The sequence below is a fragment of the Spermophilus citellus genome (assembly GCF_964194105.1).
Source record: "Spermophilus citellus genome assembly, chromosome: 6".
NCBI classification, from domain to species: domain Eukaryota; kingdom Metazoa; phylum Chordata; class Mammalia; order Rodentia; family Sciuridae; genus Spermophilus; species Spermophilus citellus.
Window position 1 is genome coordinate 150,431,800 of NC_138187.1, and position 25,894 is coordinate 150,457,693.

Below are 25,894 nucleotides of genomic sequence, written 5' to 3' on the forward strand. Positions count from 1 at the left end.
TTGTTTTGTTTTGTTTGGGTGGGGGGGAGAGTAGAGAAAATCTAGTTGCATCTAGTTGCATTTGGTTATATCTTAGCAGAAATTTAGATATTTAAATTAGTGTTGCTCCTCTTCCCAGATTATATGTTTTAAGCCATTTCTCTTTTTTTATACAATGAATGGCTATTTTAGACATCTTGGATCAAGCTGGTATGGCTTTTTCTGTTTTCTAGGAGAAAAGGGGTGCTGAGACTACGCCCTTTCCTTGTCAGGGTACCATACGGTATCTGCCCACTCTAATGGCAGGGATGTGACTTAAGAATTGGTCCCAGACTCTAGAGTTGAAGGTCCTGATAGAAATGGTGTTGAAATATAACTAGAAAAAGTTGCAGGAATCACTGTCTACCCCTGGAGTCTGGGACACAAACAAGGTACAAGCTAGAGGAGCTAACATACCTCCATATATCACTTTTCCTGCCTACAACTCTAATACTCTCTCATTAAGTGGAGAAATAAGAAATTTGGGATCTCAATCAAAGGTTCAAAAGGTATCTCATTCCTCTTGACAACTACTATATAAATATATCCAAATATATGTAAAGCAATGCAGAGGCTGGCCCACATTAGCTAAGAAGTCTATGTGCTGAGGCTGGACCTTCTTCTCATCATTCATTCAACAAACACTTGCCACAATCTGGTGCATCTAGAATGTCCTCATACATACCATTCTATGGTTCCTTCTCTCTGGGCCTAGTTCATCCTACACTGTTGCAGCTTCCCTCTCTCTTCCAGAGGTGTGTAAAAACTAACACATAATATTACTTTTGAAAAGCACAGGAAAGCTTGTAGCTTTTGCCAGCATGACAGTGGATAAATCACGCATATGGGAGCCAAGCTCCTAAAACGGCTTTTCGGTAATGACTCCTCTACTTAATAAAAAGAGTTCAGAGCCTTCTTGATTAAAATTTCCCAAACTTAGAAAAAGATTCATTTTGGGGGATTGCCTGAAAGCTTTTGTGACTGCTTGCAGTCTCCCTCTCCCCTGCCTCGGCCTGCCAAATGAGCTCTGTCTTCCAGTCCCTGGGCTGGAGACAAGGAACGACTGGTCCCACTGGTTCCCCAATTAGGCGTGGAGCCAGGGGCAGCCCCGATGGGGGGCTGGGCTCCAACACAGCATTTTCCACTCAGCACAAAGCCGGGTGGGGAGGCCCTGAAGGGAGCTAGGTTGCAGCTGGAGGAGCCCCTGGTATTCAGGCATTCCCGGCAGATGAAGTCATCGGAGATAGAAAGCCTTTGGCAGCTGGCTTCTAATGATGCAATTGCATTCCCCCTTGCTGGTCCTGGGACATAAAAACTTCATCAGGTACCGTGTGGAATTTAAGGTTACTGTACTTTCCCTGGAGCTGAAGCTGCTTCCCTCACCTGTGATGAGGACCCACTTCCTTTCCCTCACTGAAGAAACTGGGCTCCGCTTCAGGGATTTGCCTGTCAGAAGCTCCACGTGGGTCAGCCACCATAGCAACCGTTACCCAGCACCCAGAGGGAGGGATAAAACATCACCTTGAAGCCTGTTCCAACCTCTTACTTAATTTCTTCAAAGCCTAATAGTTCTAAGCACCCCATAACCTGCAGAAGTGGCCCTTCCTTGTCCTTGGAAATTGGAGGTTAATTCCTCAAATAGGAATAAACACCCTCAGAAACTTCCACTGATGAAGCCATTAGAGATGTTAAGCGACAGTCATCTGCACATCAGGGGACACAATAGGGTAACACACTTTTTAAATAGAAGGAGAAACACCTTCTCTAGCTTTTGTGGCAGCAGGAGGGTACTGGATTTAATCTCTTGCCTGCTGGATAGTAGTTATCTGTGATCAGTTTACGTTTGATAGAAGGATCCAGCAGGCAGATAACAAAAAGCATATTCCATTTCAGCATGGCACACACTGGCAAGGGAAGACAAAGAATCTTCAAGGAAACTCTCTTCTTGGTCATGGAAAAACCCTAGGAAATTAATTTCTCTGAGCCAGTTTCATCTATGAAATATGGAGCCAGACTTGGTGGTATTCAGAATCCCCCCCCCCTTTTTTTGCTCTAGACCTTAAGGACTCTGTAAGAGCTCTTCAATAATTTGATGTCCCCCACCAACTTCCCAGCAGCTTGTCCTTCAGGGTCACAGGGCTTCCCACTCGGCCAGTCAGCATGTACTCACTGTCAGTTTCCACATCTTGCTTCTGAAACTGCTCAAGAAGATTTTGTGCTCTTCTCTCCGGGTCAGAGCCTGGCATCATCCGTTTGAGATAATCCAGCAGTTTCTTTAAGCAAGGGAAGAGGGGGGGCTCTCGGAAATCTTCAGCACATTGGTCAAGCCAGGCCCTCAGGATGGAAGCGATTGCACTGAGAAAGAGAAATGGAGAATCACACTTACCCACTTGCCTGTAGGGACTCTAAGCAAGCCCTGGACATCAGTCCTATTCCTGGTGTGCCCCAGGGAAAGTTGGGCTGGTGGTCAACAGGTAACTAGCCCACAAGTTCCAAAAACATCAGTGAACTTGAAGCATTTGAAAACAAGTTAACTATTCTTTATTATTTTAAGTAGTGGCTGAAGGAGAGGAGGAGGGGAGACCAAAAAGGTTAAAAAAGAGAAAAAGAAACAGAAACCTAAATTTTGGGAAAACCCATCCAGGGCAGAAAAGGACATGCAGATTTAGTGAGTTCTGAGGGCAACTTCAAAGCAATCTGCACACAATGGCATTATATAGTTTCCAGTTCTGGACTTGCTCAAATCAAAGACCACAAAATATACTATTAAATATTTTAGGAGATAACTCACTATCACCAGGCCAGAAATCCTGATGAAAGGAAGTGTCTAGGCTTGGAAAAGATAAAAAATGTCCTCATAAAATTATTCTCATATTCTTCAAATGACAGAGGAGAGATGTTTCAAGTGGGAGGAATAGTGAGGCAGAGAGGTTAGATCTCTGGAAGATAAAGAAGAAAACCTTGGTAAGCAAAACCACTGTGAAGGTGACTTCCTCTCAGGGCAGGGCAAGGGTCATATGCAGGGTCCACTGAGGGTAAAACATGGTTCCAGAGTGCAAAGAATCAGGCTCACTGTGTGTGCAGATTCTTACAGACATGTTGCTGATAACCCCAGGGTGCTGTATTTAGGGCTGGGGAAGCCCCTCACTCTAGGGAAGAGACAGATGAATGACAAAAAGGATAAAATGGAAGCCAGGAGCAATGGCACATACCTACAATCTCAGCTACTTGCAAGACTAGGGCAGGAGAATCACAAGTTTGAGGCAGCCTGGGCACCTGAGCAAGACCCTTTCTCAAAGTAAAAAAATAAAAAGGAGGTGGGCGTGGTGGTGCAGGCCAGTAATCCCAGCAGCTTGGGAGGCTGAGGCAGGAGGATCACAAGGTCAAAGCCAACCTCGGCAACTTAGCAAGGCCCTAAGCAACTCAGTGAGATACTGTCTCTAAATAAAATACAAAGAAAGGGCTGGGGATGTGTCTCAGTGGTTAAGTACCCCTGAGTTCAATCTCCTGTACCAAAAAATAAAAAGGGCTGAGGATGCAACTCAGCCCCTCCCCTCAAAAAGATAAAATGTTTTGCATGCCATTCTTCTATGCTTCATATTCAAAGAAAAACTCAGGCATTTGCTGTGTGGTGTCCCACAAAGAAGAACGGACACTGCCTAACAACCACCACCCACAGCCAAGGAGTATTCATTGGTGAGGATTAGAGAAAATGTCAGGGACTATAAATTAACCTGTACATGTTTAATTGACAGAGATACAACACGTGGTCTTAGCCAAAGACCTAACAGAACTTTTTCAGTGAAAATTATTTTTTTTAGCAAATTTTAAAATCATCATCATCATCAAACTGAATTTCACACAAATTTTTTATTTAACTAACAAACTCTGACTTGATTGAAGGTTATTATTACAAGTGTGTGAAACTGCAGGCTGGCTGGGCCTTCACAGGTGTATCCAACTTTCATGTCTCAATTTCAGACTAGAGAACTAGATTAGAATCAAAGCATAAATAGGACTAAAGTCCACTGAACACTTAAATTTTTGAATTGAAGTCCAAGTAGGAAGAGAATTAAAGTGCTGTTTTCCCTACTGTGTACATCCCTGTTTCACTAATGTGGACTATAAGGCACTTGGAATTAAGATATCAGATTATCTACATCCAAAACAGATGGCATAAAACTATCAAATGAAAGGTACAGAAATAATCTAACAGTCTAAATATTTAGTCCAGATTAACTAAAAGTATAAACAAAAATTTTATTTTCTTCCAGGAAACTGGAAGAAAGCAATCTGGTATCTAGGTTTAATTGAAAATATGAGTAAAATGAAATCAATGGATTTATATTTTGAAGGCCTTACATTGTATTAATTATTTCTTCTTTCTTCACAAAAACCAAGAATCATGAATTAAAGAAAAAAATGACAAAGCACCATTCTCATACTTCCTTTTTATGAGGAATAGTTTTCCTTTCTATCTAATAAGCAGTGAGCCCGGAACTCTGACGGGCACGTAGGTGGAGTGACAGACTAGAACGCCGGGAAACTTGACATTTGAATACATCAAGTCAATCCTTACAGAACGCTGTTGTGCTTCTCAAAAAAAGGATGAATTTATCTAATTGCCACTACTCCCATGCTATTTCAGTGTCTTCCAATGACACTGGTGGAAACAGATGAGGAGAGGTGGTAATTCACTCCACACGTAAAAGTTAAAAAGGGCATTGGTCTAATGATGAGACAGATAGCCCAGTGACCCCTCAGAACTTCACAACTTAAAAGAACTTCCATACAGAAGGTCAAAATTATAGCAAGATCAATGATACTCATATATCATTGGCTCCTTACCTGTCACACTGGCTAATTTTAAAATTACTAAATTCATTATTCATTGCAAAAATAATAAATCTTACAAATATATATAAACTAAAAAAGCAAAATATCTATTCTCCCACTTCATTCCAATCCCATTCCCATGACCCATAAGTTTGTAGTATATCCTTCTAGAATTTTCTGTGAGTATGTACACATATTTAAATACATGTAATATGTATCTGTAAGTCCACTGAGCAGTACCATGTGGACCAACTCTCCATTCACCACCTCTAGATAGAGTTTAATGTTTTATGGTTACACAATATTCCACTGCACGGAGGCTCCATAACTAATTCAAGTATTCTTCCACTGACAGGTAGATTATTTCAGTAATTTCCAATTTCTCATGATTACAGTTATAAAACATTGCCCTTACTTCTCCCTGGGTACGAGTGTGAGAGGTTCCACACAATTGGGCCCATGGAGAGCAGCCGCCCCCGAGGCCTGAGGGCGTACTGAGAGGAGGCGTGGTCTGGATCACACTTGTCCTGAGGTGCACATTCTGTCCTCCTCAATCTGTAACCAGCTCTGGGAATCGACTCATTCTGCCCTTTGTGGCAGTGACCTTCCCACAGCTCAGCCTAAAAGACTCTGAAAGTTCACTGCAAAACAGACACTGAGTTTGCCAGAAGAGCATTTTCACACAAAAGAGGAATAAACGGAAGGAGGAAGAAGAAGCAGAGTGAGGGAAAGACGCAAACTGCACAATAAAATGCCAGGCAGCCCCCTGCCCTCCGAGCCAGCAGTGTTTATCAGCATGCCAGGGAGGGAGGCGTTCTGGAAAGGCCTGGACCCCTGCCCAAAGCTCACAGTAGCTTTATGTTTGCCAATCCTGGGAAGAAACTTTCCGTTCTTGATAGACTAAGAAGTGGATACAAATGTGAACTTTTAAGATTCCAAAAGGAAAACATCACAGTCACAACACAATTACTGGACCCTGTTACCCTGCTGGCTCCACTTCTAACAGCTAAGTCACACACTAACCAGAACCGAGTAGAACAATGTTGAAGTCACAAATCTTCAGGACAGGTGTGACTGTCAGACCAGAGAAGTCACTTGGCTCTGGGAAGCACAAGAAAGGAGACTGGAGAAGGAAGCCTGACTCCTCCCAGGAAGGGCCTCCTGGGAACTGCGGCTTCCAGTGGGTCAGTCAGCTCCACTCCTATGTGGAGAGGACACGGAAATGCCTGCCTTCATCCACCTGACACTGATCAGTTGAGATTTCAAATGACATACTGTCACTGAAGGACATTTTGAGACACCTGAGACAGACATGATTGTTAACAGTCTTACAACTACTTGTCAAAAGTCACAGAAGGGAGGGACTGGGAACCGTAAATGGCTCAGTGAAATCAATCAACAGTCAAGAGAAACAACTCAAAGCATTTGCCACCTGTCACAGAAAGAACGACACAGTGCAAACTATGCCACAAAACGTGTGGCTCCAAGCCGGCTGGAGGAAAGTAACTAATGTGAAAAACTACACACAAGGGTGCAAACACACACACCAACTGATGCTCTCTGGAACAGATCAATTCAAAGACATCAGATTATAGCATTGAATTCCAGAGATGATTTCTGAATGACTTGCGAAGACTAAGAAGTAACTTCTGACAGAAAACGGAAAGCTGAAGATTGTGACGTAAACTCAGTAAGGAGAAAAGTCCGTATGTGACCTCCTTTTCCAGAGTAAACTTTGGTGGGTTAGAGCGAACTCTTCAGTCCTGAGAAGAGGTGTAAATCTGATTAAGCACATGAGGAAGGTGGCCGGGGGCAGCAGCCCAAACCTGACAGCCGAGGGGACACCAGGACGTTTCCCACCTCAAGCAGTCTTGGCAACATAGCAACTTTTCCAACCTGCTGCCACGTCCCATGGGGAAAGGAAGGCAGGCTCCGACGTCAGTAGGGGAACTCACTCATGTGGCTTCTAAGGCTTTTCCTTCCAGGAAGCAGATTCCTGGGAAGAATTAATTCACTGATGAGGCCAATAATTATTGGCTGCCCTTTATTATTTATGTGACAGTAGGGGAGTCCAGGATCCCATGGAAGCTTTTAACTTCAGAGGGAGCCAACTTAGTCCAGGCTTCTGCGAGGGCCTTCCTGAGGAAATGATGTTCAAGTTGAATTCTTAAGGCTAAGGAAGAGTCAGAGGGGCAAAGACTGAGCCCACAACAACACAAGCAAAGGTCCAGAGGTGAGAGACCAAAACACAGAGCTTTAAAGACCTGTTTAGCTGAAGAACAGGGAGGGGAAGGAGGCAGCACAGTGAGGTGCATTATGCTTGTAGATTTGTAGCCAACCAGAAATCAGCCTTCATACACCTGCTAGATGTCTTGGCTGAGAGGGACAGGGAGACAGAATAAAACTTCCAGGCCCTTGGGGCCCTGTAGGCATACAACGCAGAGCAAGAGGGCCTGGGTGAGCACTGAAGTATGGTTATGCTCAAACCACAGATTCTAATAAATGCAGAGATTTCGGGCAAATGTATTAAATCACACAAAAATTCCACAAGTGGTAAAACCCTCTAGAATTGGTAAAATGTTTAATGACTTTTTTTTTTAAGGTATAAAATCATCTCTCCCATAAAGTATCATCTCCAAGTGAAGCAATAGAATAACCATGAAAAAAGAACTCTGTCTACTTGGAGCTCTTTTTCCTCCCCCAAAATCTATTTGAGAAAATAATTTCTTGTACTTCACCAGCAGCAAAAGAGTAACCTTTTTAGAAAAGCAGCAAATGTTTTTCTACTTTAGGACATTCTCCCCAAACGCCATCTCCTCATGCAGATCATGAAAAGGTAAGAAGATCTGTGTGGAGGGTGCCTGTCAAGCATGTGGCCGTGGCCGTGGCCTCTGCCAGGCTGAGGGTGGGATCCAATGTACTTTCCCTCCAGGGGTGGAGGCTAACTCAGCCTTGACGCTGACTCTCAGCTGGACTCTCCACTTGTTCTCCTAGTCACAGAACAGTTTTTGTTTCAGGGAAGGTTGCCAGTAGACACTGCTCTGAGACCTCCAGCTAGATGGCTTTCCTGACAAAAGATGATACAGAGCTTTTTGTTTTTGAAATAATAGAAACATTGTTATTATCTGGACTTATCAAGGTCAACTTGCAATGCCCTCTTACACTTTCCATTGTCACGGTTCTCCATTAGTGGTAAGGAGGGATTAGAATACTGGGAGGGGAAGTGAAAGAGGGAGGTAGGACACAGGCAATAAATGCAAACAAAGCCAGAGTCAGATATAAGCACTAAAAGGTAAGGTTAGGGCAGTGGCCCTGGGACAGGTAAAGAAGAGAAAAAGCTCCACAGCAAGGAGGAGTGAGAAAAAGATTCTTAGATGCATAAATTCTAAGATGAGTAAATGTGGGTGGACAGGGCCAACAGTAAGACGAGATGAGCCTGAAACTAATTACCCAAAGTCAAAGTTACTTACACATCTGTCTCTCATTCCCAAACTAAGTATGTAAGAGAAATATTTTCATTTTTATCAGAGGGGAAGAAGTAGAGGCTTGTAGTGTAGAAGTGAAGAACTGGATTCAACCTAAATTCTTTCATTTATTCACTGTATGACCCTGGACATGTTCCTAACCTCCCAAGTTCCTCGTCTGTAAAATGGAAATAATAATAGGGTCATTATGAGAATTAAAAAGTATATACAGCACTTATCACAGACATTATTCTTAATATGCAATCAATAATTTCTAGCTATTACTAGGGGAAAAAAACACTGTCACACACCAAAATTATGTTTTAGGGTCCTCAGTAACTCATTCTCCAATTCCCCACAGGCTGACAAGGAATTTTTCACATTATAAATAGGCCTCTATTAAAAACAAACTGCAGAGGCCTTCTACGGTTTTCAGCATCAGAATGGAGTTTCCGCTGCAGTATCAGATGCTACAAGGCCCTGAGCACAGGAAGCTGCATTGGGCCTGACTGATTTGGTCTTCCTTCTTCTTTCCTCACATCCTTCAACTCATCTCCTTCCCCAGGAAACAAGTCTAACTTCCACATTTCAAAACAGCTGTGTGGGGGACCTTGCTCGTGTGTTCATTCCAATCCAAAGCACCAATCAGGCACGACAGCCTGGATTAAAGGAAACACCGTTAAGTTAAAAGGTCTCAGAATACAATCTAAAATGTCAGTCACAACAGTGATACCACAATCCATTCTCCCGGAACCTCTGTGGCCTTATTACCATGATGTAGGAAAATGTGGGGGGACCCCCAATATGTTCTTTCTTAAATAAAAAATCTAAGAACAAAAGACCAGGGTGGGAAGCCCAGGTCCTGCAGTGAGCTAGACCTGAGTCCAGCCCAGTCACTTGCTGAGCTTCTTGATCTAAGTGGAATCACACAACAGTGAGGGCAATATTTCCGCATATTTGTGATGGTAAAAAAAATCAAAAGTGCCTAGCAGAGCATCGAACATGGGGTAGGCGGGCACACCACAAACTGCAGCAGCGGACAGCAAGGGAACAGTGATATCATTTTCATTGTCTAAAGGCTGCAGGTGAATGGCGTGCCAGACCTGGTCATGATGTCTGAATACCTTCCTCTAATAAGGAGGAAAAACCCTCATGTGACTTATTTTTCTTTCTTTTTTTTTTTTAAGAACCATTGATTATTGATGTTTACTCTTCCTCAATTATCAGATCATCGATTTCTGCCCAGAAGCTTTCTACCCACACCTCTTAAATGCACGATTTTAATGACTTCAAAACTAGTTTTTAATTTTCTTTGCCCTGTACGGAAATTTTTAAAATATGAGGAATAAATTTAATAAAATCACATTATATGCATTAAATATACCACAAGAAATTCCACCTTTATGTATATGTAGGAAGCACTAATCAAAAATAAATAAACAGGGCTGGGGATATAGCTCAGTTGGTAGAGTGCTTTCTTTGCATGCACAAAGCTCTGGGTTCAATCCCCAGCACAATAAATAAATAAATGAAGGAAGGAAGGAAGATCAGTAAAGGAAGGAGAATAGGAGGAGGCTGGAGGGGAGGGAAAGGGGAAAATAGGGTCTGACATGGAGTGAATCAAATTCCATGCATGTATGATTTTGTCAAAATGAACCCGACTATAATGCTCTATTAGGAAAAAATGCCAGACTCTTTTATATGGCCTATTATTTCTCCATTTCTCCTTTGGATTTACTTCTACTTTAAAAAAAAAAAAACTTACACATTAATTCTTTTAGATTTGGAGTTTAAAATCTCATTTTTTATCTGTTCTTTTGTCCCTGCTTCTTTTTCCCATTTTTGTCACAATAACTCCAATTAGTCTTGGGCTGGGGATGTGGCTCAAGCGGTAGCCCGCTCGCCTGGCATGCGTGCGGCCCGGGTTCGATCCTCAGCACCACATACCAACAAAGATGTTGTGTCCGCCGAGAACTAAAAAATAAATATTAAAAAAAAAAATTCTCTCTCTCTCTCTCTCCTCTCTCACTCTCTCTTAAAAAAAAAAAAAAAAAAAAAAAAAAAAAAAAAAAAAACTCCAATTAGTCTCAATGGCCTTCTTGGGGTATTTGAATTTTCTGGAATGAATATTGATTGCTAACTCTCCATGAAGAGTTTTCAACACTTTCCACTGTCAAGTTACAGGCATTAAGAATAGCAGCCCACCTTCTTTAACTCATCTCCCTTTCTTTAAAGAGTATCCAATGTCTTGGATTACTACTATTTACATGTCCTTTACCAGTGACTGAAACCTGGTGTCACTATTTACAATTTCTGGGAAAAGACTGAAAGTTATGTGAAGTTATGGGAATAAAAACAATTCCAACAATATGAAGTACTGCTCTGGCGAAAAGTCTGAGAAAACAAAATCTGGCATTCCAAAAGGGAAGTGATGAGATTCAATTAAAGAAAAGGAAACCAAAGTGATTTCAACATTATAATAGTCATTAAAGGGAAGAAGTGAAGCGTCATTTCCTGAGGAGTTCCAAAGCTTTCTTTAAATAAAAGTTGTATGTGTTTGAAAGTGTATGTGTACACACCTATTATAATCTCTTACATTTCTTTTTTTTTCTTTTGATACTGGGGTTTGAACCCCAGGGCACTCAATCACTGAGCCACACCCCCAGTCTATTTTGTATTTTATTTAGAGACAGGGTATCACTGAGTTGCTCAGCGCCTCACCATTGCTGAGGCTGGCTTTGAACTTGTGATCCTCCTGTCTCAGCCTCTCAAGCCACTGGGATTTCATGCAAGCGCTACTGCTTCTGGCTGATCTCATACATTCCTAAGGATGAAGAGTAATGATATAAAAGCCCCATGTGGTTACTATTCCTTCTTTTCATTCTCTTTACTTCTGAATTCAATGACTGTTAATAAATTTGTTCTAAAAAAAGTTTCCTTTGTCTATCTCATTCAATTTGTATTATTCTTAGAATAAATTTTTTTAGAATTTTTTTTAGTTGTAGGTGGACACAATACCTTTATCTTATTATATGGTGCTGAGGATCGAACCCAGGGCCTCACACATGCGAGACGAGCACTCTACCACTGAGCCCCAGCCCCAGCCCCTCTTAGAATAAATATTATTATTTTATTTTTATCATGTGCAAATGTCAGCAGGAGGATGAAAAGGACACACAGGTGGAAGGGACATGAGCAGAGAGATTTTCTTCTGTCATAGGAAGTGGATTTCCTGATTCCTGAATAGTGGCCAGGTTAGGGGCACTAGAGAAAACATGGAAGAACCTATTATATACTTCAGTCTCACCCTAACAACAGAAGTAACTGGGTGGCAAAGAGTTCAACATCTGGAACCCTTGGAAGCTGCATTCTTTGCAACTGAAGACATTCTTGTTTTAGAAGCCCCCAGTACTGTACAAAGCCTGAACTGGGCAGACTCAGGACTGGAATCACAAACACTTGTATGTAGGAGTCAACTCTGCCCAACCTGACAGTTTGCTCTGCATGAGGAACACAGTCAGTTGTGGCCCAAGACACCAGAAACCAATCTTTCTTCTCGACCACTTCAACTGTATCTCCACACTTTTTAATTCTTTAAAGGTTTTTTTAAAAAAATCCTTTCATGGGTTGATTAGATCCATACTTAAAAACACAGGAAAGACTGGTAACTTGGAAGTTTATATAAAATGGAAGGGTCACTATATGATTCACCACAAAAACTAAAAAACCAAACAATGTTTGGGCATTTTTCTGTTCATGATCAAAGCAAACAGTGAGTCCTTGTCCCTGCTTCCACCTCTACCAGGGCTGCAAACCAAAGGCAACCACCCCAGAGCAGGATGTTTACTTCTTAGAACCTCACTGGATGCCTGCTGTCTGCTTCCCACCTGAAATCACAAGAGAACAGACTCATGGCAAAGGAAAACGACAGGCACTTGGCCATTCCTTGCCTTACGCACAAGACAGTGCCTCAGCTCGGCTCTTTATTTATACCCATGGTGAGCAGCCGGGATGTCACAATTAACAATAAGCAAACCAAAGCCTGTCTATTCTTCTTCCTTTCAGTTTTTTTAAGTCTGGTTACACAGCCTTTCCAACAGAGAAGAGCAGTCAAGAGTACCTCTCCAAAGTTCAATAAAATATTTGGGCCCTATCTCTGTTTAGGTTTCTGATGTTCATTTTCATTTTTTTAAAGACAAGAAAAACTAACCAAATTTTATCATGGAACTTGAAAGAACCTCAAAGATTCTATGCTCTAAGCCTTATTCTTTAGATGAAGAATCTGGAACTGAGAGGGGTAGAGCAACTAAGCCAAGGCCACATGGCTGGCAAGTGACAGGGTGACAAACAGAAGCTGGAATCTGAGTTCTCCAGGCAGCTTATCCAGGCATTCCCACCCTCCAGGTGGCTCATTCCAGACCATCTCAGCATTTCATTTACCTATTCATCAAAAAGAGGCTGAATGAATGAATTTCCAAATAAACATGCTTAGATGTACCTAAAGGCAGTTTTCACTTGCAGACAACAGCCTCAACATTATAGAGCAGGCACTATTATTACTATGATGATGATTATTACCAGCAAGGCACTACTGATATTGAAGGTCAGCTTGTTCTTGCAGGGCGGGGGTTGTTTTGTGCATTCAGGGTGGTTAACAGCTCTTCTGACCTCTACCAACTAAATGCCAGTAGCTTCCCCAATGAAGCTAAGACAAACAGAACGTCTCCCAACATCACCAATGTCCTCTGGGGGACATAGTCACTCCATTAAGAACCCACGCCATCGCCACTCCTCCTGCACACCTCCGCCACCAAGAAGCCCTCCAGCACTGCCGCAGTCAGATGCCAGAGGCATCCCTGGGGTGGCCGAGAAATGTGAGGAATATACAGATAGGAGAAGCTGCTTCCCTGGTTTCCTCTCAGAAAGACAAAGAGTGACCTGAACCTACCCAGAAATGGAAAATTCCACAAGGATAACTTGTGAAAAAACAGAGCAAAAAGATAACGGTGAAGTGGAATAAAAAACAATTAAAGGAAAAGTGAAAGAAAGGAAAACGGAACGAAGAAAGAGGTCACCAGTAAGATGGGATTTAGACATTCCAGAACTTGTAGGACAGAGCAACCCATTATGAAGTAAAGTGGCATATTCTTATCAGGCGTAATTTTTTAAAAAGGCAGCTCAGTCTGAGGAAAAGGGTCAAGAACTTTCCACCGAGTCACTGTGCAGCTCTGGGAAAGGACCATTGTCCCCAGATGTCAGACCCCTCAGGGGAGTTCTGTGAAGCTCTTTGTTGAAACCTTGTGTGCTTAAAACTCCGAAGCCCTTTAAAACAGCTTAGCTGGAGTTTCACAGTAGTGTTCCTGGTGTACAAAGAATTTCAGTGGGACTTTGAAATAATGAACATGACTTTTCACACCAGGTTAAAACCAATTTTCTTAACCGCTACTTCCCTAAATGTATTGAATCTCAAAACATCCCCTGGGAAACAAGAAAGCTCTGGATACAGTTCAGACTGTCACTCTTGTTGGAGTGTTCAGGTGGCTAATTGAATGGTAGCTCCAGATTTGACTCAGTTCCAAACATGCGGACAGCCACATGCTTATTTTGTCGGATCTGTCCCAGGTCTAGGTTCCTTGACAACTTGGCCACTCAGTTCTAACAGTATCTCTTCTTCTGCACACACTCAAATGCCCATTATAAAAAGGATCCTTTTTTTAAAAAAATTAACATTATAGTTATGTAGTTGTGTTCATTTTGACAAAATTATACCTGCATGGAATTTGATTTCAATCCCTTTCTCTCCCCGTTCTCTTATTCACCTTCCTCTACTGATCTTTCTTTTGCTATTTATTTATTTTTGATTGGTACTGTCTCCATAAAGATGGAATTCCCCGAAGTATATTTATATATAACATAAATGTGAATTTCTTAATTCATTCCACATTTCCTCCCCTTTTCCACCCCCTTGTCCTTCCTTTGCAATCTCCTTCTTCTACTCCATTGATCTTTCCCATATCAAGAAAGAAAGAAAGAAAGAAAGAAAGAAAGAAAGAAAGAAAGAAAGAAAGGAAAGAAAGAAAGAAAAGAAGAAGAAGAAGAAGAAAGAAAGAAAGAAAGAAAGGAAGGAAGGAAGGAAGGAAGGAAGGAAGGAAGGAAGGAAGGAAGGAAGGAAGGAAGAAGGAAAGAAAGAAAGAAAGGCCTCCTTTAAAAAATCTTTTTAGTTTTCATGGATAAACAAAAAAAATTTGAACATATCTAGTCCTATGATTTGTAAACTCTAAAGTGCTTAGAAATCACTTCACCATTTTGCTAAAACACAGATTTTAATCCAGAAAGTCTGAGTGGAGCCAGAGATTCTGCATTTCTACCGAGCTCCCAGGAGATGCGGGTCTGTGGTCACACGGAGTAGGAAGGCTCCAAGTTGAGTCCTTTCTGGAAAGCCAGCCCTCTAACGGTACTGTTTCTCTGAGACTGACCTCCCACTGCCCTCCAGGAAGTCCAAACTCTCTCACAAGAAATCAAAGCCCTTCATGACATAATTTCAACCTGGCTTCACCTCCCTGAATTTCTCTCACCCAACACGCACATCACAAAGCGACCACACCAATTCTGTGTTGTTCCCCCAAATTCCACACACACCACGTTTCCCTGGCCTGGTCCTGCTGTTCCCTCTGCTGGGCTGGCTCCACCCCCAAGTCTTGCCCATCCTTCAAGGCCCAGCTCGATGTCACCTCCTTCCAGAGGGTCCCCAACTCTCTAGGAACAATGAAATTGTTCCTCTTGCCACACTGGTACACTTGGCATTCACATTTATATGTCACTGTGTCTGTTTTTCACAATAAAATCATAAAACTACATACACAACGTCTAACTCAGGAGTTTTGCTTACATGGTTGATTCCTGAAGGAAGGAGTCCATCAGACTCTGAGAGTTAAAAATTCTATGGAATTCCCACCCCCCGACTTTTGGCCCCCAAATAAAGGAATATTGAACCAGAGGTCTGGGGCACCAGCGCATACATCCATCTACCCAAGAACACCAGCCCCAGGGCCCCAGCCCTGCATCAGGGTGTTTCCTTAGCATCTCCCCGACCATCCTCATCACCACAAACATGCTCCCATCTTTAAAAATACACATGTACCGTGAAAAAACACTCTTTTCTCTCCACATCACCCTCCATCCAGTTTCTTTATTCTCCTCTACAGCAAAACAACTCCTTGCTGCCCCCACTAGGTCCCCTCTGTCCTCTCCTGGCTATACCTGCAGCCACCCAAACTGCACTCACCAAGGGCCGTGGAAGCCGCAGCTCTACAGAGCCTAAGTCTCTCTCACCTGATCTGCCGGGGCACTATGCACGGGGAGCCTGCTGGGGCACAGCTTCCCTTCTTACTTCTTTTTTTTTTTATTGTTGGTTGTTCAAAACATTACATAGTTCTTGACATATCATATTTCACATTTTGATTCAAGTGGGTTATGAACTCCCATTTTTACCCCATATACAGATTGCAGAATCACATCAGTTACACTTCCTTTGATTTACATATTGCCATACTAGTGTCTGTTGTATTCTGCTGCCTTTCCTATCCTCTACTATCCCCCCTCCCCTCCCCTCCCCTCCCCTCTTCTCTCTCTACCCCCTCTACTGTAATTCATTTCTCCCCCTTGTATTATTTTTCCCTTTCCCCTCACTTCCTATTGTATGTAATTTTGTATAACCATGAGGGTCTCCTTCCATTTCCATGCAATTTCCCTTCCCTCTCGCTTTCCCTCCCACCTCTCATCCCTGTTTAATGTTAATCTTCTTCTCAAGCTCTTCGTCCCTACTCTGTTCTTAGTTACTCTCCTTATATCAAAGAAGACATTTGGCATTTGTTTTTTAAGGATTGGCTAGCTTCACTTAGCATAATCTGCTCTAATGCCATCCATTTCCCTCCAAATTCTATGATTTTGTCATTTTTTAATGCAGAGTAATACTCCATTGTGTATAGATGCCACATTTTTTTTATCCATTCATCTATTGAAGGGCATCTAGGTTGGTTCCACAGTCTTGCTATTGTGAATTGTGCTGCTATGAACATCGATGTAGCAGTGTCCCTGTAGCATGCTCTTTTTAGGTCTTTAGGGAATAGACCGAGAAGGGGAATAGCTAGGTCAAATGGTGGTTCCATTCCCAGCTTTCCAAGAAATCTCCATACTGCTTTCCAAATTGGCTGCACCAATTTTCAGTCCCACCAACAATGAGCAAGTGTACCCTTTTCCCCGCATCCTCGCCAGCACTTGTTGTTGTTTGACTTCCTGATGGCTGCCAATCTTACTGGAGTGAGATGGTATCTTAGGGTGGTTTTGATTTGCATTTCTCTGACTGCTAGCGATGGTGAGCATTTTTTCATGTACTTGTTGATTGATTGTATGTCCTCCTCTGAGAAGTGTCTGTTCAGGTCCTTGGCCCATTTGTTGATTGGGTTATTTGTTATCTTATTGTCTAATTTTTTGAGTTCTTTGTATACTCTGGATATTAGGGCTCTATCTGAAGTGTGAGGAGTAAAGATTTGTTCCCAGGACGTAGGCTCCCTATTTACCTCTCTTATTGTTTCTTTTGCTGAGAAAAAACTTTTTAGTTTGAGCAAGTCCCATTTGTTGATTCTAGTTGTTAACTCTGTGCTATGGGGGCACAGCTTCCCTTCTTACCTCTCTCCTCCCACTGCCCCACAGCTGCTCTATTCCAGTTTCTTCTGCTAGACCCTCTATTTCCCTAACTCTAAACTCTGTGGGACCCCAGGCTCAGTCTTTGGACCTTCTCCTCTCTCTCTGCCCTTAGGCCCCACGAAGTCAGTTCCACGGCTTTAAATACCCATCTACAAACTAGTGAAGCCCCAATGCACACCTCAACTCAGACCTCCCCTGAATCTGCTCAGCCAATTAACACGTCCAAGGCTAACTCATCCTCGCACGCTCCCCCGGATCCTGCTCCTCACCAGCATGTCTTGTCTCCTGAAGCTGCCTGTTCTATGAGCTGCTGAAACCACAACCCTTGAGCATCCAGGCCTCCTCCTTCTGTCCCATGAAGCCCATCCACTGCAGCACATCCTGCACCATCGGCCACGCTCCGCAGGAACACAGCAGCTGCGGGGTCACTGCTCAGATCCACACCACCATTAACACTTGCCTCTGCCCTTGCAAGAGTCTCAAACAAGTTCCCTGCTCCCTCCTGTGACCCATGCCCACTGTCACAGTCCGCTTTCCACACAGAGCCAGAGCAAACCTTGTCAAATGTAAGTTAGGACACGGCACTTGTCTCAAAACCTTCTAAGTGCTTCTTACCTTCCTCAGAACCAAATCCAGCACCCTCTCCCAAGGCCTTCAAGTCCTCGTGAGATCTGGACCCACTACCTTACATCTCAACCCCTGCAAGCAGCCACTGCTCGCTCTGCCTTCCTGTTATTTCTCCAACACTGTCCCTGCCTCAGGCCTCTTCCACGTATCCTCCTGGCTCTTCACAAGGCTTAGCCCACACCTCAGTCACCTCATTCAGGTGGCTCAGTGTCACCAGGTCAGAGAGCCCTTCCTGCACCCTATGGGGAATCAAGACCCATCAGGAACAGCCCCCACCCCACCCTCGCTTTGTCCTTTTCACTTTTTGAGCTTCTTCTTCATCTGTCCTTACTGAAGTTTAAACAGAACTAAGGCCTTTTCATTGTGTTCACTTGTTTATTTGATATCCCTTAGTGCAGGGCCTGGCGGACAATGCGTGCACAATACACTTCTACTGGATAAGTAAATGCATGTTGTTAGAAGACAAAAATAAATAATAAACCTATGCCCCTATGCATTATGGAAAAAATCATGGCAGCAGCACTCCAAGGGAACAAGGACCTGCACTAACCCACATTCTTTTAAAACATTTCTTAACTGAGGGCTAGTGATGCAGAGGAGAGAGCCACTCACTTCCTGAGCACCATCCTGGACTCAGATGAACTTTGGCTCCCATCTTCTTCACAGCTTGGGCTTGTCAGGTTTCCATACCTTCAGAGACAAAAACAAATAAACAGAAACGGTCAACAGCATCAGAAAGCTGCTCTATTCAACTCCGCCAGCATGATAACATCACATTGTTAGAGCAATTAAGGAAAGAAATATTTATGAAATAGCATCAAAAACAATGCAGTATTATCAAGAGATCCTTCAGGATACCCATTATATACTCCGTATATTCTAAACAGAAAAGTGATTTAACAATTGCACCATGGAAAACTTTCTCTTAATATTGACTGTTTCTCTGATTTTTCAGACTACAGCAGGTTTTTCCTCTCAGCAGAAGAATCAAATATTACGTGATACAAAACAAGCTGCTTTGTCCTGACATCTGTCACAAGCCCACCGTACACCCCTGCCCTGTGCATATCTGCTGAGGGACACACGGTTCTGCGGGCACTGACTCTGTGTTCTAGCCACTCAGCTTGGTCTGAGGCTGATCTCCTTGAGGTGTCTGTTTGGAGAAGGATCATGGAAATAACTGTGGCCCTCAAGTAAAGGCTGACACAGAGGAGGGCTAAAGAACTGAGCTCTCGAGCTGCGGCCCAGGGAGAGCAGCTGTGGAGACATGAGCCAGGCCATCTAGACACAGAAACGGAAGAAGGAGGCCCAGGGATCCAATTTTTTGGAAAGTAATAGGTGCTTAGATTTTAAAATTTGGCTCATTACAAACTCAAATGTTATTAAACAAGCTGATTATACTATTAGTTATTATTCCAAGTTAACATGTAAGCAAACCAATTTCATATAAGTATGTCTCTCCTGGTTCTGAATGTACATTTAGTAAATTCACATTGAATTCTTAAGGAATCTATCAACATACAATGCCAAGACTATTTCTGCAGTTTCACCTTCCATCCATAAAGAATTCGGAGTCCCTATAGTTTTATAAGCTGGTAGTCTGTCCCTAGGTTTTAACAACAGAAATTCTATAATTGGTGGGTTTACATTTTTAAAGAGCACACTTTTGTCTTCAACTAATGAGATTAAAGGCCCCAGTACCCTTATGGTTCCTTTTTCCTAGGATTTACAAATCCTTTTTAAAATAAAAGCCCACCATCTGGTTTGACCGACTGCCAGTCCATCTGGTATCCCCATCACCCATCCCGTAGGTTCCAGCATGTGCCCTTAAGCACTACGCACCCCCGCCACCTGCTCCTTTCTCTAGTTCATCAGCCTTATGGATTTCTTGGCTTCCTGAAGGTATTTTCCACTGGTCTCTGCCTTCCCTGCTCCCCTTCATTCTGCCCTACACCTGCCATTTACAGCATTTCCAACACTACCCTTTGCTCTTCCTGAGATAAAAAAAATTCAGTCAGGTTAAGATTTACTCAAACTCATGTGAGCAAGACAGAATGGGAAATGAGAATCCTAATAAATAAACAAAGTGGGGGTTTTGGCTCTGTCTTTGGCCACCATCATAGCAAACCGTGTCCTCATGTTCTCTCACAATAGCTTTGTGGTTTATTAAAGTAGGAAAGGTTGGGGTGGGTGCAGTGAATTGGGGGATCTTGGAAAGCCACTGGACCTCCCATCTATCTGACTCAAGTGACCCTAAACTCTTCCTGCCAGCCTTCCATGACCAAATATGCAAGTTAATCTCTTTTTTTGTCACATTAATTAGTCCTTTCTCTCTCTCCCCGCCCCACCCTCGTTATTTTGGAAGTAACTTTTATTTTCCAACTGGAAGGCTCAATGAGAGATAGAAATAAAGAAGGAAAATTCTTATAAGGAAAAGATTCTCATTTTACTGTTCCTGATAAGTTTCTTTTCTAATAAGTTTGTACTAAAATCTTCCAGATCTTCCTATTCTTTGTCTCTTGCTCTTTTTCTGCACTGTTCAAGCTCGGGGCTGAGGTGCAGGTTTAGATAGCACCAACACCCATCACAGTTCCTCTCCAAGGCTGCAGTGCCAGGATGGATGACCAGATAGTACCAAGAAAGACTCAGCAACCACACTGGTAAGCAAAATTCTTGCTCACTGATGGACCTGGAACCATCTGCAATGACTCAGAGAATCACATGAGTATGTCTCTTGACTACCAGAGCGTCTGCAGGTTCACAACCAGGCTCAGAGTGACCACTCAATAACAACTGGGAGACCTGTCAGAGACACCAACAGCAAGGCACATGTAGCAGAGCAGATGGTCCAACTGTCCAGGCTCAAATCTTGCATACTTCCTTGACTCTTCACTAGCAACCCATCAGGAAGCCCTTTTGTCTGGGCCTTTATTTCTGTTTCCACCCTGGTTCAAACTAGCTTAGACCAATGCAACAGCAACTAGTCTATTCTCCTGGCTTCTGCCCAGCGGCCCTGTAATCAGATCATGTCAATGCTCCATTCAAAACCTCCCATGACTTCCATCTGAAAAAAGGCTAAAGTCTCCATCTCACAAGGCCCTAAATGATCTGCCCAGTAGCTCTGAACCTGTCTCTCACAAATTCCCCGTATTCACCCCCTTCCACCCACTGCCCCCAATTCAACAGGCCATACCTCTTCCCACGCCTGTGCCAGTGGCTGGCCCCTCAGCCCACAGGTCTTGGTGCAAATGCTACCTCACTAATGAGGCTTGCTAGTAGGTTGCTCCTTGTTAGCACAGATTGGCCTTTGCAAAAGCACCTTGTGGCTTTATGTTTTTACTAGTTCCCTAGCCTGTCTGTACTTTCATTTCTAAAAGGGCTTTAAGAGATCTGTGATTATTCAAAATATCTGAAATTAAGACTAAAAAGTGTTAAGATTTTTAAAGCTGAGATATTGAAGGTATAAGTAGTATGAAAATGCAAAACTACATACACTATTACAAAGGAGATTTCTGGCAGTAAAATAAAATTAAAGAACCTGTGATCCTCTGGAACTTAACAGACTCGGGCAGGGACGATTATTTGCCCTGGCACCTTTCTTATTATTAAGGAGAATTAACATTTTACAGAAATGAAACTAGACTAGTTTTGGAATCCAGAGTTCTCTAATGTTCATCTGAGAGTCAGTTTTACTAGATTAAGAATGTTTCTTTGATGTTTCCCTGAACCCGCTTATAGGTTCCCATCAAAAATCAAAGTCAAGTTCAGTTCTTTTATACCAGGGGAGTACAAATGGGGTGTGTATGTGTGTGTGTTTAATTAATGGCAGTAGAAAGCTACAAACTTGTCAACAATGTCACCTCCAATTTCTGCAAAGCCTCCCTAGGATTTGAGATCAAAGCCCCAGTCTTTTAAGAAGGCTTACCAACGAACAACTGCCCTTTTTTAAATGGTAACTTATAAAACTTAAATTAAAATACAAACTGTCAGATGACTTTTGACATGGTTTTCTCTGTTATAACAAGGCAAAAGAAAGATTTACAAACGCCTCCTAAAACACAGCTTTCAACCATTATTTACTGTCACCTAAAAATTACCAAAAAAAATAAAAGAAAAGAAAAGCCCAACTTAATGTTTAACTGTGTGCTGATATTTAAACAGGAAAAGAGTATTTCCAAAAGTGATGTATTCTTTAGAGCCCATGTGGGCAGATAAAATGTTTAATATGAGTTTGAAGGGGAGGACCAGGAACACTTGTGGATCAAAGAATCCCTGAGATAAAGTTGTCTCCAGGGGCAGTCTCGCTAGTGGGAGGCCATTCTAGCCCTTGTTCTCCAACAGGAAGGTCTCAGGAGCACCAGACAGCATGGGGGTGGTCCTGAAGAACTTCTCAGGCTCTACTTGAATCCCGCAAATGAACCAATAACAGTAGCAGTTAACAAACATTGAGAGCTTACTATACACCAGGCACCAGCTAAGTGCTCCATGTGGATTGTCTCATTTGATTCTTATGACAACCCTATACAGGTGATGTTATTATTCCAATCTTACAAATAAGAGAGAACTTAAGTAATAAACCCTGGAAGACAATGAGGTGGGAATTAGAATCTTGAGTCAAGTTCAAGAGCCTAGCTCTAAGTCACTTCCCTCCCACCCAAGCAAGAAGGTCCTATTACTTATTTTAACTCTAATCCCTCCACCAAACTTTTTAAGGTTGGAAATCTTAAGGCGTTCATTCTTTCACTATTTGATTCCTTTGCTCATTTATTCCTCATTCAAGTTTATTTATGAAGTATTATATCCAGGTATTATTCTAGACATTAAGAAAATAGTAGTAGCTGGGCACTGTGATACACACTTATAATCCCAGAGGCACAGGAGGCTGAGGCACAAGGATCATACGCTTAGATAGCCTCAGCGACTTTGCAAGGCCCTGTTTCAAAATAAAATATACAAAGATCTGGAGATGTAGTTTAGTGGTAAAGCACCCCTGGATTCTCAGTGATGAGGCACCCAGTACCAATCCACCAACAAACAAACAAACAAATAAATAAAAGAATATAGTAGCGAAACAAACCAAAGTCCTTGTTTTCATGGGGCATACACTGTAGTGGGGCAGGAGAAAGCAAATAATCTAATCATCAGTTATTCTACACTAAGTCAGACAGTGAAAAGTGAAATGGAGAAAAAGAAAGCAGAAAAAGGTGCTTGGGCATGACAGAAGGTCAGAGGTTGCTATTTCATATGGGTGTTGGGAAGGGTCAATGTGAATGTGATAAATAAGTAGTCTGCAGTAGGTGAAGGAGCAAGCCACACAAATCTCTAGGAAAGAGCCTTTCAACCTGAGAAGAGCCAGGACAAGGGCTTGGGAACAGTGGCAGGACTGTGCTTTTAAGGGGCATCAAGCAGGCCAGCGAGGCACAGAGCAGAGTAGCAGCGACAGATGGAGATGGCCTGCTGGACCGCGGCAGGGACTTTGCTCTTACTCTCATCTAGCTTACTGCTAACTCCCCTGAACCCAGAGCGGGCAGGCAGTAAATGTCTGCAGAGTGAATTAATTTCCTCTCTATTACCACAAATGAAAGAAGGGCTGGAAGGGGAAAGAAAGGAAGGAGATGCTGACTTAGGATGGCGGGAGAACAGAAAGGGGGCTAGAGACCCCACATGAAGTGGCAGCTCAGGTACCCTCTGGGAGTCTTTGCTTTTCTATTATGTCCCAGACTTGGAACATCTTAGGCGTTTTTCTTTAACTGACCCACAAGAACACAGGTCAGGTATGAGAAAAATGTTCTGAAGTTGACCTTGACAGAGGAAATGACCTGGGTGGAACAGCCTACAGGTGTTTGGAACACCAAGTGAAGGCGGAGGGAAGACTCTGGACCATATCCCATGGATCTGCACTTGAAATAACATCCTTTGTGGCAGCACCCTCTCCACCCAAGTCCCACCTGAGAGCTGGGGCATGACCGCCACGCCTAGCCTTAGAGAAGTCTGGTTCCCATTCTGAAGCTGGCCACTCAAGAGAAAAACCAAGGTCAAAGAAAGAAGGCAAACCTCCTCGTTCTCCATGGAAAGGAGGGACTGAGCGATCCAGCAGAGAACCCTGTACTACGCTCCTGCTCCTGAGATCTGGGTCTCTGGACAAAGTTTTCCCGTGATTAGAAAAAGTCAGAAGACCACAACAAACTGCCCTCCCCCACACACTCTAGGCCTTTGCTGTGAAGCCTGCCCCCACCACTGTCCTTGCCCTTCCATCTTCCACATTATCTCAGTGGCCCCCCAACACCCAGCAGTGAAGGCAACATTAACAGCAAAAGATACTTAACATTCTACTCCTGACAGGCACGAACTTCTATAAAACTTTCCTGAAAAATAGACCTTTAATCCCAGCCCCAGCCTCAACTGTCAAATAGAAGACACCCCCCCCAAAAAAAAAAAACCAACAATGATTTTAGAGTCACTATGTACCCAAGATCTTGAAAGAACACAAAAAGGTATCTCTTGCTGCAACCTGCTTCTTGTCCACATTTAATTATTTCAGTACGATGGCTCTCACACCCTTGACCTAAGGTTTCTTCAAGTTCCACACCAAGTCCCTGTCATCTATTTCTTTCTCTGTCCTGTTTTCTGCACTCAGAGCTTGGTGGACCATCAGTGTCCCCTCCTTCCACTTCTAGCTCTTTAGAGTTCTAAGCCACTAACTGCAAATCTCCTCATAGGCATGCTACAATGGTGACAGCTATGATGAAGGAGGACACAGAATAAACAGCATTGACCAAGTGGTCACCACACACTGTTAATAAGCTTAGATTCTTCAGGCTTAAGATGAATTAACACATTACTAACAAATCAATTCAAGCCTGTGGCTCGGTTCTCCCCAACCATATAAAGATGGCATCGCAGAACTCTCCAGCAATCTCATGAAGTATGTTTTGCAAAACCAAATAACAATGAATGAGTGTGGTACCATGGCATCCCATCATTTTCAAAACTACTTCTCTCTCCTATGCTTACAAAAACTCAATACAGCACCAATTTGTCAAAATTGGTATTTACTGGAAACTTTAGAAGAGGTCAAAGGAAAAAAGAACTGTGTTTCCCAGGATTGGGACCCTGAAATATGATTGTTTAAAAAAAAAGTCAAATAAGAGAAAAGTGATAAGAAAAACATAAAATTAACTCAAACAGCGAATCCCTTCCTTTGTAAAGATTCAGAGACATTGTTCTTAAAACCATTAATTTGCTTTAATAAAACATTAAATGCACTATAATTTAATGAAATCCATTAATTTACTTTTCAGAACTACATTTAAGATTTTTGCTCCAATTATAAGCTAGGTGCAGTACCCTCCTCTGATGCACAGTAGCTACCTACATGTCCCCTATCACCCATCCTAGGGACCCTCTGTCTGGAGCATCATAAATCAGGGTTCTTGGATAAATTTATAGAAGCCTGGGAATCCCCTAAATTTTTATGATTTTTTTTATTTCTAAAGAAGAGGTTTATAATTTTTAGAAGGCATTTTTTTTTAGACTGGGGATTGAATCCAGAGGGGCTCTACACTGAGCAACATCCCCAGCCCTTTTTATTTTTGATTTTGAGAAAGGGTCTTGCTAGGTTGCTTACAGCCTCACTAAATTGTTGAGGCTGGCCTTGAACTTGCAATTCTCTTGCCTCGGCCTCCCAAGTTGCTGGGATTACAGGCATGCACTATCATGCCCAGCTTTAGCAGACTCTTAAAGGGAATTAAAATCAATTCATTCTATCAAAACCACTGCTTTAGATTAGCAAAGCTGAATTCAAAACTTTTCAGTTACCACTCAGACTATACATATACTTTGTAGTTTCCAAACATACGCATACTTTTTAAAAACCTGCTGGGCAATTCAGTAGTCCTCTCAAAGAAAAGATAATTGCATGTCCTACTTCCCTTTAAAAAGTGAAAAAACAAGCAAGTGCCACTTCGTGGAAACACTTTTATCTCTTAGGTCTTACAAATCCCATTTCAGGAAAAGACAGCCTGGGTATGGTCTGGGTGACACTTTTGACATCATCCCTTCAACATCTACTGTAACTAAACAGGCACCGCCCTCAGGAAGCTCAGGCTCTGCAGGCACCGCATGTTCCCATACAGAAATCCCATGGTGCTGCTGACTGCGAGTCGGGTCCACTTGGGAAAAATAAAGAGTCACCAAAGACAACCAACCCAGCAGGGAACGGAACTTATTTCCATTTCCCTCAT

At 42.6% G+C, this 25,894-nt stretch overlaps 1 protein-coding gene across 1 annotated transcript in view; it reads right to left on the bottom strand.

The window, feature by feature from the left end:
• RGL1 (ral guanine nucleotide dissociation stimulator like 1) overlaps nucleotides 1-25,894 on the bottom strand; it is a 121,508-nt gene that overhangs the window by 39,851 nt on the left and 55,763 nt on the right. Inside the window, exons 4-5 of the mRNA XM_081300246.1 lie at nucleotides 18,264-18,341; nucleotides 2,189-2,373 (exon numbers count right to left, since the gene is read on the bottom strand). Of these exons, the coding sequence (XP_081156372.1) occupies nucleotides 2,189-2,373; nucleotides 18,264-18,341 (263 nt within the window). The remainder of the gene's footprint in view (nucleotides 1-2,188; nucleotides 2,374-18,263; nucleotides 18,342-25,894) is intronic.